Below are 17,819 nucleotides of genomic sequence, written 5' to 3'. Positions count from 1 at the left end.
TTTTTGATTAAATAATAATAATAATAATAACAATGTTAACAAAAGTAGGTTATAATAAATACAACAGAATTGATGATAATCTTATATTACCATGATAATACTCAAAGAGAAACTCTTTTCTTTTTCTTTTGTTTTTGGTTAGGCAAAAATATTTAGCAATTTTCGACTTAAAAAAATGATAAGCAAATGCATACATTAAATAATTCACAACACTTAATCACTCATGCCTTTCCTTTTTTTTTTTTAATTTTTACGGAACAGCTAAATGATGCTCATATAAATGACATCTAATTTCCAAAATAATCAGTTATTATGTAGGAAGGACAGGAAAAATAAGCAAAATAAAATAAAATAAAATAATTTCAATTTGCAGATAAGTCCTTTTTTTTTTTTTTAGAATAGTACGATAGTTCCATTAGTAAAGGAAAACTATAAAGTACATTTTATTTTAAGCTTAACAAAGAAATCACCCTCTTTTATTTTTTTGTTTGCTTGGTTTCGAAGCAATGGAGTGGCGGCTATTTAGGTGATTTAAGTCGGTAACAGCAGCTTGGCAACTGAAGCGGCAATGGCTTAGGTGACGTCGACGATGGACACAAAGGCTTGGCGGTAGACACGCGGCGGACGACGGTGTTAACGGCTGGCACGATGGTGACGAAGGCCAACGGCGGCTTCAGTGGCGTTGGGTGATGTCGGCGGCGGGCACAGCCGTTAACATCACGGTCCACCGCTGTGTCCACCGCCCAAGCCGTTGTGTCCATCGTCGACGTCACCTAAGCCATTGCAGCTTAAGTTGCCACGCTGCTGTTGCCGAATTAATCAACTAAACAGCTGCCACTCCATTGCTTCGAAGCCAAGCAAACAAAAAATAAAAGCGGGTGATTTCTTTTGTTAGGCTTAAAATAAAATGTACTTTATAGTTTCCCTTTACTAATAGAACTATCGTACTACTCTAAAAAAAAAGAAAGAAAGAAGGACTTATCTGCAAATTGAAATTATTTTATTTTATTTGATTTGCTTACTTTCCTGTCTTCCTACATAAATACTGATTATTTGGAAATTAGATGTCATTTATATGAGCATCATTTAGCTGTTCCGTAAAAAAAAAAAAAAAATGAAAAAAAGAAAAAAAAAAGGAAAGGCATGAGTGATTAAGTGTTGTGAATTATTTAATGTATGCATTTGCTTATCCTTTTTTTAAGTCGAAAATTACTAAATATTTTTGCGTAACCAAAAAAAAAAAAAGAGTTTCTCTTTAAAATATTATCATGGTAATATAAGATTATCATCAATTCTATTGTACTTATTATAACCTACTTTCTGTTAACATTATTATTATTATTATTATTTAATAAAAAAATAAATATTATTACTTAAAATAGAGTTTTTTTTTTATTATGATCAGTTTAATCGGAGGTCGCCTGAATATAGCGAGAGGGGGTAATTAACTGGGTACTTGCGAGTACCCGGAAAACATGAACTTTTTAATTTCTGGTCCTTTTAAGTCTACTTAGTTAGATTAATAAATAGCCTGCATTTTACTTCTTTTTATTCACTTCTAATGTGGTTCAGCCAAGCAGAAAGCGTCTTAGGTAATTCCACTACAACTGCATCGATTTAATAAGTTCTTTATAATTATTTATCAATTAAACTTATATATATTTTTTACTATGATAACTTCATAGGTTTACAGAAGATGATGGCCGAATCAATAGCAAGAGCAAACCCTGATAATATAATAAAATTATTCTGTTTATTGCTGATGCATCTTTTTGGATTTTTGTGATTAATGGATGGATATCTATTTTATTATGTTCTTTGACTTGATTTAATCTTTAATATTACAAAAATTTACACAAATAAATTTTTTATTATTTATTATTTTTTATTTATTGTAAATTTTTCGTCTATCGTGAAGCGTGGGTTCTTAATTAGTAAATATAAATTTGGTAAGGTCATTAGGGTTTTTCTTTTTTGTTTTTTTGCGAGGTTAAATGAAAAAAAGGCCCAACGGATCGAGTGTATAATCTAGACATACTTTTTGGTGTGCCCCTGGCGTTGCTCGAAAGCGACTGATGGACAAAGAGTGAACGCACCCGGCATTTGCAAATAGAAAAACTCTATCGCAAATAGAAAATCTCTATTGAAGGTGCGAGTTGTGCAACGAATCAACTACGCGCCCTCGATCGGCCGCGTAGACGATTTCCTTCAGATTCGTTAATTTTCTCTCCTCATGATTTCTTTCGACCGCATCCCTTCCTCTCCTTCGGTCCTCAAGAATTAATCAAACCCTAACCCTAATTTCCCACCCGATCTGCCGTACTCGCATGAGCTACATCAAGGATCTCTTCAATTCCTTCTCCTCCCTCCTCTCCGCCGCCGCTGCCGCGAATCCGCTCGCGCCCGGCTCCGATCGCGCCATGGAGAGCTCCGCCGCCGCCGCCGCCGCCGCCGCCGCGGGGCCCTCCGACGTCGTCGGCGAGAGGGCGGCGCTGAAGTTGAAGGGGTACTTCGAGCTGGCCAAGGAGGAGATCGACAAGGCCGTGCGCGCCGAGGAGTGGGGCCTCGCCGACGACGCCGTCGCGCACTACAAGAACGCGCTCCGCGTCATGCTCGAATCCAAGGCCGTCCGAGTCCCCGACGCCCTCTCCTCCGTGTAAATCTTATCTTCTGATCAATCAATCGATCCTTCTTAAATTGCTGTTCTTGTGTTGGGAGAGTTTACTCTACAATTCATGTTTGAAAAGAAATGTGCCATTGAACTTTGGCCGAATTACAAATCACCAATTGATGCTTAAAAGAAAATTTGGAATTTGCTCTCTGAACAATCAATTAATCTTAGTCTATCGCACAATTTGAATTTCCGCCCATGATTGCCGTGTGGCAATAAAACAATGTCAGACTTCTATCTGAACTCTTGTCATCCAAACTCAGATACTATTAGGAAACTGCAGTTAGAATGAGTTGCGTACAGTGAAGAAATATGGTTAAAACATATTCTGTTTATTTCTACAAGTGTTAAGATATGATTTCTATGCTCCCATCGTAAAATGTAGGAGCATATCTCTATCTATTTCTGTCCCAATTCCTTTTGATGCTATGGCAGTGGATACCCCTCGCCCAATACCATATAGCCCTAAGACAAATTGATTGTTCATCTCAGTAATTTGTGACTTTTTGAACTCAGATAGCGATTACAATCCCACAAAATTCAGAGGGTTATGGGGCTTTCTTCCCTTTTTGAGAAGTTCTAAATCTATTTGTTTGCTGGTTATGTCTACAGTGAGAAGATGCAGGTTAAGACTTACCAGCAAAAGATATCAAAATGGCAGGGGCAAGTTGCGGAGAGACTACAAATATTAAGTCAGAGGACAGGTAGATTTTACTTTCTGTACACTTTGTTGGTTCAGGTGGTTATAGCTGAATTTTGGGTTTCAAAAACTTGATTATATGCCTTGTTCTTCTTGTTACCAGGCATGGAAATGAAGAAGGTATGGATGTTATATCTTTATTGTAAGTTTTTTTTTTTTTTTTCAGGGGTTAATTCACTACACTTATCATTTCATCATGTGGAACTGTTTACATTTTGAAGCACTGATTGTTTTCTATGTGATTTCTGGTATTTATGTTAATAATTTTGTTTATCACACTCTTTTTCTTAGGTAGAGCGGGGTTCATAAATTAAGATACTTAAAATCCACATCTATCTGATCACTAGTTGTGTAAGGCTTACTTAGACATTAAAATCTCCCCTAAATCTCGTATGAACCATGCCAATAGAAGTCATGCTTAGTAAGCTTTTTGTGAATTTATTTCATTGATGATTCTACATAGGAATTAGCTCAATCAGTCACTCTAGAGAAACCGAGGACTTAAGCCATTAGATGATGAATTATATATGCAAGGTGAAGAAATATTGATCTAGGTGGTAACATGATATTACAAGGATATCCATGAAGTTACTGTATTTAAACTCATAAACAAAAAAAGAGGACTGTAAAAAGGTAATGCATGAGAATTAATTCAAAAGCAGAGAAGTTCCTCAAAATGTTGTGTGATCATTGTGAGTTGCTTTTGATGAATATAAATTTCTTTCGACAGCTACAAGAGACATCGATGCTTCAGATAGTAGACTGGTAGGCAGGGAAGAATTTATTATGCGGAAGAACAAGCATAGATTGAGATAATAATGTTAATTTAGATAAGAATATTCTTATTGATTTTCAAATGGATAATAGTAAAGAAATGTGATGAGCAATTCGCAATGCCTCATCCGTTAGAACTATTGATAAAGCATTAGCTGTGTCAATAAAGTAAAACAATTGTAGATGAGATAAGAATGTTAACATACCAAAGGATATTCTGACTGTGAAACATGATAAGGAATTGCAATGCATCATACATTTGAATTATTGTTTCAACATCAGTCAACTTATAGTAACTTTTGGTGAACCTCAAATCAAGGACAACCGGCACAATATACAGGGTAGCCTTTCCTTTCTTTTTCTATTCAGTGCTACAGCAATTGTGTAAATGTAGTAGATTAAACCTATACAAGGTGGGGGTGTGTGCATAGACCTGGTCTAGGGGCCTATGGGCGAAGTCAAGGAAAAAAATATACACTGCTGAGTACATAATATGCCATCTTTTTGGTAAAATTGTAGTACCTTCCATAGAATTGTCACATCAATGATTCCCTTTCTTACAGTTAACTTTTCTGAAAATATCAATGCATGTAGCCAGCCCTAATACATGGTAAAACTCCAACAATCTGGTTGAGAATCTACACGTGCTTCGGTTGTATTCTAGTTGAGATTGTGCCAACGAAGGCTTCACATAAACAGAAAAATTATAGTCACTCTCCTGAATCTTGACTATTTAGAGACTTACCCAAATAGAACATCTCTTAGATGAGCACCTCAGCAGGTTATTGCCATAGTTGACGCATGTATGACATAATGGAAAGCTGGATAAGATTCTGTAACTGTTTGATTGCTTTCTCTTAATTGGACATGTAACTCTGAATCCTTAGACAATTTCCCCTTGAGATTCCTGAAATTATGCAAACCTCTGCATGTGATTGACGTAACTACGCTTGACTAGTATAACTTCATCTATTCAATACACCTTTTGAAAAGCCAAAATTTCCATATCAAATTAGAAAGTGATATAATCTTATAAGCATGTAGATTTAATTTGTCTCTCTACACATGGTTTTTTCTTTTTTTAAATTTTGGGGTAAACTACATATTGGCATTTTAAATTGCTAAATGCAAATAACCCCTTTGATATACCACATTTTGTACTTTCCTCCTCAATATAATATCTTTACAGAGAGCCCCTTAATCTCCGAGCTGTTATCACTTAATACCTTTCTATAATTCTGTCACCCATATATTGTCACAAGCCCTCTACCAGAAGTTGACTTCCATTTTCTTGAACAAACAACCCTTTCTTTGCCCAATATTTGCTTGTAACTTTGTAAGGGATAACTTAGGACAAGTTGGCTTGTAACCAACCCTTAACTGTGGCAGGTCTATTGCCATCTAAGTTGTTTTAAAAGAAAATTAGCTAAATGAGCGTGCAAAAACATCTGTCAACATATTGTGATTAATTTGGTTCTTTTGTTTAATGTCTAAACTCAGTTTTTATCTTGATTGAGGAAGAAAACTTTTTGTTGAATTATCTTCCCTCTAAAACCTGCGCACCTATTTCTCTAGACAACTCCAAGCCATATTTCCGTTAGAACAAACACATCTACATCAACTGGTGCTCGAAAGCCTACATCTCAGCGCATCCCCAGTTTAAAAGATAGCCCGAGGAATTTGAATCCGACAAGCAGTCATGAAGGGCCCAAACCTGTTCAACAAGCCACTGGCAGTTATGATGCTCGACTAGTTGAAATGATAAATACAGCCATAGTAGATAGAAGTCCTGCAGTTAAATGGGATGATGTTGGTAAGGAATTTGTGAAGTAACTTTTCGTTTCTGTGAAAGTTCAGTCAATTTATCTTTCCTATCTTTCTGTATAGCTGGTCTGGATAAGGCAAAACAAGCTCTTATGGAAATGGTTATTTTGCCGACTAAAAGAAGAGATTTATTTACTGGCCTTCGAAAGCCAGCTAGAGGTAAATCCTCTTGAAGCTATCTTGCTTACAATCTTATTTGAAAACTTGCAGTATCCAGATTGTTTTGCATTAAGTTGAATGTGTGATTTATTCCAGGGTTGCTTCTCTTTGGTCCTCCTGGCAATGGGAAAACAATGCTTGCTAAAGCTGTTGCATCAGAATCTAATGCAACCTTCTTTAATGTTTCTGCTGCATCTCTAACATCAAAATGGGTATGATCCTGCCAGAAATAACTATTTGTGAGTCTTATGTGTTCTGTTTTTTTTGTTATTTCTTTACTTATATTATTACTGTGACTTTATATGCTTTGAAGTAGGTTGGAGAGGCAGAAAAGCTTGTACGGACTCTTTTCATGGTTGCCGTCGACAGGCAGCCATCTGTAATCTTCATGGATGAGGTCTTTTAACCTAATTCTTTTATATTTACTTTCTGTATTGCTTTGCAGTTCTTTCTTGTTTTTTAAAAAAATGCCTGGATGTATTACTGTTAGATAATTGAAATAATCTGGTTATACATTTCATGTAATTATATAAGTGAACAGGTAGATAAGCTTTGGTTGTTTTTAAGGTTAATTTTGGCTGAAGGTGAATGGATTTTTGCAAATTTTTTGGTGTTGAGTTAAAAGAAACATGTCCTTCTTGGTTCAAGTAGTCCTATTGTTTTCATTGACTGAGAGCTGGATGCTATATTTGTTAAAAATGCATTTAGGACTTGTACTAAAGATAGGAAATTTTGCAGTGGTAGGAAACATGTGACCACTTATGCAAGTGTGCAATAACTATTAAGTTGGATAAATCCATTACATTTGCCTTACCTAAGAAAGATTAGAAGTTATAATTTAATTAGTTGTCATTACTCCGTCTATTTCTGATCTTAACATGAAAATAGTTAAGGCAGACAAAGAATGGTAGATAAACTTAAACATGTGTATAGGGAGGCGAATAAGCCAGCAGGGTGGTTTGGCTGTGTTGGTTTGGGTCACACAAAGACCCCACTTTTTTGGCTCTTTTCTGGAAGCTACAATGGAGGTTGTACCTTAGAATTTTTGTGATCCTTAATGGATTAAAAAAAGGGGGTTGAGGTACTTGTTTTAATCTTATATCACAGAATCCAATTAAAATCGTTATAAGGTCAATTGCCCACATCATACTTTTCGAATTGGTGATTCTTTTCAAGTCTATGACATCTACTTATCAAGATAGGATATATGTTATCTAATTTATTGTGAAGTGCAATTTATGTCATTCTGCAGATTGATAGCCTCTTGTCTTCAAGATTAGCAAATGAGAATGATGCTAGCAGACGGTTGAAGTCAGAGTTTCTAGTTCAATTTGACGGTGTGGCATCCAATCCAAATGATTTAGTAATTGTCATTGGTGAGAAAGTTGTGCTTTTTAGTCAATTCTTGTGATTACAGTTGAGACATTCATTATCCTTTTTTTCGTTAATAATGTAGGATCGGCCAGTTTAGTTATTCTGAAGTCTTGTGCCTTTATTACAAGATTGAGACATGCACCTGATTATCAGCATGATTACTACCTGATTGAGACTGTGCTTTCATAATACACTTCCCTTTACAAACGAGGAAAGGGGGATAGACACGTGATATTTTGAGTCCAATAGAAGTAAGGGCTGACAATGCAAGGATGATACAAGTTATCTTTGGCCAATCTGAGTCAGTGCTAGAGCCCTACTTGCAAAATGTTTAACGGGGTGTTGTATCACAGTAAAATGTAGTAATTCCTTTGGCCTTACAATCAGCAAAGAAATTAAAAGTCTTAAGCAATTGCCACTAGGGTCTGAAGGAGCTTTGACCAAAACTTATTTCAAAACTAAATAAGTTAAACTTCAAATTCTGCTTTAAATGAAGGCAGATGCCCTATGTGTAGTTTATTTTTGTATTGTTTTAGATTTTGAACCCTCTATATAGTACATCGCACCCAAAATGTGCCTAATAGATCTAATCCTTTGCCATATTTTTGGCGCTTGGGCGCTTGGACATTTTACCTTTTATTTTATATGGCCATCAATTTTGAGATTATAATTAATGAAAAAAGAAGGAAGAAAGAGATGCAAAATGAGTAACCCATGTTCTCTTTCTTTTGGTTCATGATATAGCATGAAGCACAGATCGACATACAAGGTACACCAATTTGAATAATAGACGCCTTTTCTTGATTGTTATTACCAGGTCCCTTAGGTAATTATTACCTTCGTATTCGAAGTGATGCTTACAATGTCGTCACCACTGCTTATTATTGCACTAGATAGATATTTTTGTGTATATTTTTTTGATAGCTCAATTAGCTTTATATCCTTATGTTATACTCTTTATACAGGTGCTACTAACAAGCCACAAGAGTTGGATGATGCTGTTTTACGAAGATTGGTGAGTTTCATCTTCACACATTTCAACTTAATTCCCTCTTCAAATTCCATGCATAAAATCCCCAAAATTGATCACATTAACTTAACATGTTGCCTACAGCTCTCGCTTTATTTTATGTGTTGGCGCTAACCAACACTAATCTGTGCAATGTGTGTGTATCAACTATACACAAGAGGAAAATTAGCCAAGGAAGTACTTGAAACGTAAAGGAGTAATAATCTGTACACTCTGTGTATCAGTTACTTACAGTAACACTCACAAACATGAAAATTAAAATTGTTAGCAGTACCACTGCTAAAATAAAACACTAAACTAAGTAATATGGAGTATTAGGAGAAGCCAATCAGCATCATGACATTCTTTTGAGAATTTCTGAAAGCTAGTAAAGATTTTTGTCAAAAAAAATGGACATTCTCATTTTGTCTCTAGGCTTTTCTTTTTTTTTTTAATGGAATAAATGTATAAACACGCCAAATTTCAGAGCTGTGGCAATTAGCCCCTTGAACTTTCCATCTTGGTAGTTAGCTCCTCTAAAACTTTATTAGTTCAATTGCCTTTCCCCTCAAATGAATTTTTAAATAGAATAGTGTGTCGGTGGCATGTTTTGTAAATGATCTTGTAAAGCTTCAAAACATTAAAAAAACCTATAAATTACTCTTCTAACGGATGAAAGTAAAGTATCAGGATTGAAGAAAGGGATGAATCCGCCTTTGATTTTGTTTTTTTGGTTTTTTTTGGTTTCAAGCTTTAAAATGGAAAAGGCAAGTTTCGTTGTGTTTTGAAGTTTTATAAGATCATATGTAAGACATGTCAAGAATGGCCGTATATTTAATAAATTCGCTTAAAAAGAAGGATCTATTAAACTACTTGATAAAGTTTAGTGTAGCTAATTGCAAAGTAAAAGTTCATTAGGCTGTTTGCAAAAGCTCTAAAGTTCAAAGGTTATATATACATTTATCACTTTTTTTAATCTTGATCTGATATTGAATTTTCAATTGAGAGTTCAATAATGTCGATTTTTTATGCTTCTTTCTTGATCCTGTTAAATAATGTGAAACATCCATTATTTCGAAAAGCTTAAGCTGTATATTTATATTCAACACCCCTCCTCAAATACGGGGTCGTGACTTTTTTGATAGGCCCAAGACATGAACTTAAATTAAATGATGCTAAGAGCCTAGTGGGACTTGTCACTTAAACTCAGGACCTCCCGCTCTCGTACCATGTTAAATAATTTGAAACAACCGTTATTCTCCAAAAACTTAAGCTTTCAGAGAATAGTGTTTTTATATTTTTATATTCGACAGATCCTAATCTTACTCTTGAAACTTGTTTAGTACAACCAATTGACTCTTGGTTAGTATCCTCGTACCATGTTAAATAATTTGAAACAACCGTTATTCTCCAAAAACTTAAGCTGTCAGAGAATAGTGTTTTTATATTTTTATATTCGACAAATCCTAATTTTAGTCTTGAAACTTGTTTAGTACAACCAATTGACTCTTGGTTAGTATCCAATATATAACATTGTTGACATACCTTGGTTTCCCTCGTATATATTGGGAGATTTTTGGTTCATTAGGCTTGGTGCCTATACATGGTTTGCAGTCCCGTATATATCAGTGAAGTGCATGCATATCCCTACAAAATATTGGTTATCAAACATATCCCTCTAAGTTGCATAATTGGCAAATATATCCATCTTCGTTAATTGACCTGTTAAAGCTGACTTTTCTGCTATAAAATGACCTAAGTATTATTAATGCCATTTTTCATTTCTAATTTTTTTTGCTAACTTTCATGTCAATTTTACCTAAATGCTAAAATTATAAACCCTCAAATTTTCAATTATTGTTTACAAGGGCGTAACGGTCCTAATGGTGAAAAATTAATGGTCAACTAACAGTAGTCAACCTGTAGGAGTAAATTTGCATATTTTGTAACTTTAGAGGAATATGTAGAAAGAAATTCGCAGTTTCAGAACTTTGCGGGATACATATGAAATTGCTTCAATGTCTAATGGAAGGTTGGCTTTAGAAATTTTAATACCCGATTCAAGAAAATGGGGATAGCAATAAATAGATTTCAGAAAAGGTTAGACGTCTAATTTTAAAATGTGATTCTCATCAATCCTTTACTATCATCTTCATACTATAAGAGTTTGATTTCCGAAATTAACTTTTGAGTATTTTTGCATGTTTTCTTTCTACTTTGGAACCAGCATTGTGTCTAATTGGAGGTATTATTAAATAGTATTATAATAAAATATAATATATTTAACATATTATATTATGTTATATTGTATTAGATTTTGTTCTACTAGGCTTTATTGGCTTTATCGTATTATATTATACTATATTGTTATATGTTATATTGTATTGTGCTATAATTAAAATATAATAAAGTATAATATAATATAAGTTATTATAATAGAATATATGTTGTATATTATAGTATATTGTATTGTTTGTTTAATAACTTTTTTGAGATATCTATAAAATATATAATTTGAGGGTTGGGTCACATCAACAAAACCAACCCCTCATAAAGCCACGTCTCCCATTAAAGCACTGGCCAATGGGGGATTGCCACATGCCTAATAAATAGTTTCGATGTACCCATTGCACCGTAAACCAGTTCTAAATATACATCAACAATAAAATTTCTATCAACAATAAAATTTCAATAGTATTATAAATTATTTAAATAATTTATATTATATATATATATTATGTTATATTTTATTTTACAGTACTAATCACCAAATACTCCATAAACTATATAGTATTCTGTGCGGTGTATGAAAAATTAGTATGGACCAAGTGCAAACAAAAATTTCTCATCTCTTTTGGAATTATATGTGCAACTAACTAAGCATTCTCTACACCGGATATATTTATGTGCATACACCACATGCTTAACACCCTTTAATAGAGATTTTAAAATTAATTTATTAAACATAATTTAAATTATTAGATTTTATAAATAAGTTATATTTAATTAATTTTTGATATTGGAACATTAGTCATCTAATATAAATTGCAATGTATGGAGTATTAATATACATCAGATGCATGTAATAGTTTGTTCTTCTCCAATCAATTTTAACAAGGTAAAAGCACCCTCACTTGTTCTTCAATTTGAAATAAGCCCTCCGACTTTAATTTGTTAATTAAAAAAAATTTATCTATAGAATAGCTATCAAAACTTGATTAAATTTTTAAATAAAATTATTAGAATAATTTAACTCTATAAATACTGAAAAGTAAGAAAATATTAATTAAAAAGTTATTTTTATAATATTACATAAAACTATTTTATAGATTTTTATTTCTTTTTTTATATATTTTTTGATATAATTTTTTTATTTCCAAAATTATAATAACTATATATATTTTAATTAGTTAAAATATTATCTACCCGCCACGAAGCGTGGGTCGTTTACTAGTTTTATAAATATACTGATGTAGTTTTATTGAAGGTCAAAATTGTCATTTCGACAATTTAACCCTTACTTTTTTCATTGTTCTTCACTATACCTGTAATAACAACCAAACATCACCGACCCTGAGAAAGCTCTGATTGCGTCAGAGCTAGGGATTTCCTCTCCTATCAAATGCAATTTTACTTTTATTCTCATTTGTCTCGACATAATGAATTCCCAAGAAGTTTGCCCATGAGAAAAGTATCCCCCAACCAAACGCACCCTAAGAGATGATAAGTTGCTTAGCAAAAGTGTAACTTCAATATGTAGTGCAACTTAGGAGTAGCTTTTGAATGAAATGTTCTATCTTCAAGATAAGGAAAGTTGTTTGTAGACAACTGTGGATAGTTGTGTGGCTTGGCATATCACGACACGATTCATGTCAATTTGTGTTTTCTAATATGTTACTTGCTATCCCTTCTTAACATCTCGAAGATGTTATGCATTGATTGATCTTGTTGACTATTGGGGCAACATCGGTTGTGTTTCTATTAATGATCTAATTTCCTAGAATTTGTTTCCTCCGAAGGCGCCAGATTTTGGCTTTTTTGTTGTGCCCCTAGGTGGAAGGGCTACTTTGTGCTTCAAAATACGGAACAGATAACTAAAGAAGGACAGAATTTTCATATCATATGGCAACCTACAAAATTTTTATAATAAGAAGGGTTTACTGTCTCTTCTAAAATTTTTCTTGTTAGAAATATGTGTTACTCTATGGCCTTGTTGGTATCGTTGTTGTTTGTTGTTGCTTGCAGTCCATACATCTTTGAGGGTGGTTTGGCAATAAAAAAAAAAAAAACTTGACTTGTTTAGCAACCCAATTTTACACAAGATTTCACCATATGCCACTGTACTTTATGATACATAGAATATTTTCGATGCTAACCTATTTGAATGACTATGTGTAAAATACCTGTTGGTGAAAAAATCCAAAATTTCTCAACTACTATTATTTTATTCTTTAATTCTCTAATTCTTTTATTTCTATTTTTAGTTTTTATTATTATTTTATTTCTCTGCGGATGTTACGAGCTCGCGATACGTGCGCGCCCGCTCCGCGCACGCTCGCGTGCTTGATGCGCACCCGTTCCGTGTAGAACGTGGGTAGCCACGTACTAATTACATCAATATAAATATTTTTATATTGATGTATGGGCGGAATTATCTCTGAGGGTTTTTCATGTGTATATATATATATATATGATTGAGAGCGGTTTGTATGATATAATTTGTTCAAGAGTTAATTTTAATTCTTCTTTTTATTAGTTTCATCCACTTCATTTTTTTCTTTTATCGCTGGGTGTTGAAAGAGTCTCCGTCAACCTCTTTCGCGTTCGTGCTCGTAGGAGGAATTCCGGTCGTGCCTTGGGGTGTTGTTTCCGATTAATCCCGCATGAAGGATGGGAATACGTTTTAGGATAGTGACTCGCACGCTTCCGGATAAGATCAAATCTTTATTTGGATTTTAGCGTTTATCAGTAAGTTGGTTTATTTATTTCTATCACAAAACTAGTTAGATTCTAATCACAATTGGATTTTTCATTGCGGTTTTCCCCAACAATACCTGGGTATTGAAGCAAAATCTGTAAAAATAGAGGGAAAAAACTCTGCTCAAAGCTCGAAAATTCTGAAAAACGGAGAGAGTTGGTTCCACTTCCTCAAGCACGACAGTCTTTATTCTTTTTTTTTCTTTTTCCTCTCCCATTGGGCATCTCTGCAAGTCCCACTTGCCATCCCTCTCTCCCTCTCCCCCTCTCTCCCCAGTCAAGTTGTACCCTTTTCTCTTTTCCTTCTCATCCTCAGCCTTCTCATTGTCTTCCTCATCTTCGCCGTTGCCCAAGAATTTGACGGCCTGCCGCCACCCTGCCTTCCAATGATGCAGTGAGAGGTAGTTTGCGCCCTCCTAGTCTCCTAGAGTCCATAAACTCTTGCGTTGACTGGGGCCTGCTCTACCGGGATGACCTTTGCCTCTTTGGTCCTCACGGTGTCATCTGTAGCCTATTCTTGAAAAGATCTTTTCATTTGTAGCTTTTTCTTCTTTCTCAATTCCGTCACCATCCCTTTTATCGTTGAGGTGACGTTCTTTGCCCTGTTCGAATTGAAACGGATGTGCCATCAGATTGACGGTGAGGACATGTGCTCAATGCAGAAAAATAGAATGTACATGTTGATCCAAACATTATCATAGTAAAGTTTTCTATGTTTTCTTGAGATGCATCAAACCAATCGTACTGTTTTTTTTTTTTAAACTCTCGGCGATCTTTTACTAGGCATCCAAATAGGCCCTTAGCTGTAACATTTTTTAGCATCTATGTTTTTTTTCGAAGAAAATGCCTTAATGCAACCAACTGGATTGCATTGCAAGCTAGCCAATTACAACAAGAGTAGATTAGAGCTACTGGCACATCTAATCACAAAGAATTTAATGGTTACAAAAACAAAAAGGAAAAAAAGGCTACACTACTAGGCGAGGCCTATACTTCTTATTTTACTACATATTGTTTTCGTTTATAAACGAAAAAAATGATTATAGTGTCAGCCGAGGCTTGTACTTCTTGTTTTACTTAGTTTCAGTTATTACAGGTTCATTATTAATTCAAGTCGAGCATTGTTTTTTGTGGACAAGTAGTTTTCTGATTTTTGTTTTTAATATTTATGAAACATCAAACTAGGTGAAGAGAATATATATCCCATTACCGGATGCAAGTGTACGAAGGCTACTTCTGAAAAAGCAACTTAAAGGACAAGCATTTTCATTGCCCAGTAAGTAGCAAGTTCACTGGTCTCATTTCATCTTTGCATGAAATTTTACTGCTTTGAGTGAGAACTACTAATACTCATGCACAGTTTTCACTTAGAATTGCTTTTTTTGTTGTCTTTCCATGTTTGTATTCTAAAAATGGATGTACTTTTTCAAACTGTCTATTCCTTGCCATCCGAGCATTTTCCATTGATACAATGTTGGCTACAAGCGTATAACAGTTCTAATTGATCAGAGGCTTCGTACAAACAAGGCTTTGGAAGTGTTTGCGATTTTGCGAACATGTATGTAAAGTTGTAAACATGCATGAAAGTGGGTGAGCATGAAAGCGCACTCACGGACACAGTTGTGATCCCTTTTATGTGGATTATTCACTGATTCAGCATTCTTTCATCGTTCATTATGAAATCTGCATAGGACAGTTAAAACCGTTTAAATATCTTGTCTGAAATTATACTTGTCAATGCTTCTGCTAACTTTCTGTGAACTTTGTTGTTTGTTTTTTTAAAAAATTTTGGTTTATTGTGATTATTTCTCCATTAAGCCCTCTTTACCTGGTTGAAGAGCATTAGTTACTTGGTTTTGTCTGAAAAGTCTTCGTGAAGAAAGGATGAGATAGACCTCATTTAGTTAGGGTTGAAAGTTCTCAAAGACACATCCTTGTGATATTTTAAACGGCCAGTGAGAGGAATAATCCTGGAAGTATTTGTAAAGTTAACCTCAAATATTGCATGCATGTACATGTTTATGTTCGGAGAAATACCAAAATAATGCGATGTAGCCGGTGTTCTATCAGGGAGTTTTGAGCGTTTTGAAAATGATATAAAAAATCAATTTTTCAAGAAACCAGCATTTGAGACACTTCTCATTTGGATTGCTTTGCTTTCATTGCTGCTAAAGGAAAAATGTGAAGAAAATCTCAATAATATAAGATAGCCATTGTTTCAGTCAGTTATGTTGTATTGTTCTGAATGAAATATATGCAGTGTATCTCAACATGACAAGCATTCAGATTTCAAACCTTTGTTAGAACACGAGCTTTTTAGATGCACTAGAATCATCCTCTCATGGAAGAACTACTCTCTTACAGGCAGTGATATGGAAAGACTTGTCACGGAGACCGAAGGTAGTATGTTCTACAGTACATTACTGATCTATCGACTTAACCTTTTTAAAGTGCTTTTCAATCGAACTGTTTGTATGATTAGGATACTCGGGAAGTGATTTGCAAGCTTTGTGTGAAGAAGCTGCAATGATGCCAATCAGAGAACTCGGTCCTCAGCACATTCTTACTATAAAAGCAAATCAGGTGACACTCAAATCTATTCCGCTAATTGGTGATTCTGAACCCAAATTAGGAAATTATTACCTCTTCTCCTTCTCAAGGTTTTTATTGTGGAAAGTTACATTAACTTGCTTTGTCGTGCGAACTATCACCTCATGGAGAATTGACTTAAATGCTCCTTTTGTTCTTTCATGTTCATTTTAACAAATCTCCTCCAATCCAGTGATGTTACTTCATTTTAGTTTTCTTCTCAACTTCTGAAGGATAGCGAACCACTGTTGATTTAGACTCCTACTAAAGCATGAATTTTTAGGTGGCTCCTATTTCTTTTTTCTTTTTGTTGTTGTTGTTGTTGTTTCTTTATAATAATGAGGGGGCTTAAATCCTCTGATGCTATTGTGCTTATGTGCTGTGGTGTTCTCCACTGGTCTTTGGGTGATTCCTTAGAAAAATGGACCTTACAAATTAATTCTCAGAGTGCTTATTAGGAAAGTTAAAATAGGCCCAGTATTTATATTGCTTATACAAAAACAGAGATGTCCCACTTTGTTGGGATCGATAAATCTATTATATTGTTAACACGACAGGTAAATCCAAGTTTTAAAAATAATCGGATTGCATCTTTTTTCAGGTGAGACCACTAAGATTTGAAGATTTTAAGAAAGCGATGACGGTCATTAGACCAAGCTTGCAGAAGAGCAAGTGGGAAGAGCTCGAGCAGTGGAATCAGGAATTCGGCTCCAATTGAAAGTGCCACTTCCTTTTAAGGACTGTGAAGTTGCAAGCAACAATTTTTACTCGTAATGTTGATGCATGTATATGAAGGGTGATCTACCTCTAATCGGCATTAGATCATTTCTTCATCGTCGCACTTTGCTGCCCTCCCATTCGAAGCGCAGATAAACGAGTCGTATTTCTTCCTCCCTGTGGGTTGGCTGCGGGAGGTTTAACATCATGTACATAAATATAGTATGCAGGAGTTACTTTTCATTTCTTGTTCATAGAACCACAGAAACCCCTTCTTCGTATTAAATTATTACTCACAAAAGTGAAATATTTTGTGAAGATTCACATAGCACGTCTACCGTCTGCCCTTGTTCAGGTTGTTTCATATCAGAATGTATACAAAATTAGTATTCATTCCTTGATCTCAATGCCCTTGATTGCTTTTGAGCTTTCTTCTTTTGAGAACACTATCAGGATACCTGCTAGTTTGCATGTATTCCTGTTTTCATACTGAGTTTAAATTCCACGGTAAGCCCAAAGTCAGGCGTATGCGTGTTTACAGAGTTTGGGAAGTTGACATCAATAAGGGAATGTTTGGATTGATGAAGCTCGAATGTGGGTGTAACTCAAGCGCAATTAAATTTTTCTGAAGTCAATATCTCCTGTTAGTTGTTTGTTTTGAGGGAAGTCGCCTGTCTAAAAAAGTGAAATGACCTTGTTGTTTGTTTTGCTGAAATCTTATCCTGTTGTAAGTATGTTTAGGCGTTGTTAGTATTTGTTTCACCATAACTTGCCTTGTCTTAATGTTTTGAAAAATATTATTTTCGTAATTTTAGATAAAAATTGAAAATTTTAATAACATTTATAGAAAATAAAAAAGGGAAAAAATTGACCTCTCTCCTAATATGGATGAAGTCAAGAGTAGAAGTGAGAGACAGTTAAAACAGTTTAGGGTATTTTTGGCACTTACATTAAAACAAGTGTTGGAAGTAATCACTCAGTTTTATAAAATTAAGTAATTTTGATCAAATAAATTAAAAATTTTA

General features: G+C 34.5%; 1 protein-coding gene across 2 annotated transcripts; it reads left to right on the top strand.

The window, feature by feature from the left end:
- LOC109728701 (spastin) lies at nt 1,951-17,125 on the top strand. 2 transcript variants are annotated; one of them, XR_002221071.1, is made up of 13 exons: nt 1,951-2,656; nt 3,284-3,375; nt 3,475-3,491; nt 5,721-5,958; nt 6,033-6,128; nt 6,225-6,340; nt 6,445-6,525; nt 7,381-7,504; nt 8,468-8,517; nt 14,674-14,764; nt 15,749-15,888; nt 15,971-16,071; nt 16,679-17,125. XR_002221071.1 is itself a non-coding variant. In XM_020259185.1 (13 exons), exons 1-13 carry the CDS (start codon nt 2,328-2,330, stop codon nt 16,793-16,795), a joined length of 1,488 nt encoding a protein of 495 aa, XP_020114774.1. In that variant the 5' UTR covers nt 1,968-2,327; the 3' UTR covers nt 16,796-17,125. The 2 variants fall into 2 exon arrangements, 1 of the variants encoding a protein (XP_020114774.1); XM_020259185.1 differs by having other exon boundaries at nt 1,968-2,656; nt 15,853-15,888.

This window comes from Ananas comosus, linkage group 24 (assembly GCF_001540865.1).
Source record: "Ananas comosus cultivar F153 linkage group 24, ASM154086v1, whole genome shotgun sequence".
Lineage (NCBI taxonomy): Eukaryota > Viridiplantae > Streptophyta > Magnoliopsida > Poales > Bromeliaceae > Ananas > Ananas comosus.
This window is presented reverse-complemented; position numbering and strand designations above follow the sequence as displayed.

Excerpts from the sequence above, each read along its gene's own strand:
- LOC109728701 (XM_020259185.1), top strand. The coding sequence starts at position 2,328 with ATGAGCTACATCAAGGATCTCTTCAATTCCTTCTCCTCCCTCCTCTCC. Across the intron at positions 2,657-3,283 it reads CCCGACGCCCTCTCCTCCGT|TGAGAAGATGCAGGTTAAGA; the intron begins GTAAATCTTATC and ends TTATGTCTACAG. Across the intron at positions 16,072-16,678 it reads TTACTATAAAAGCAAATCAG|GTGAGACCACTAAGATTTGA; the intron begins GTGACACTCAAA and ends ATCTTTTTTCAG.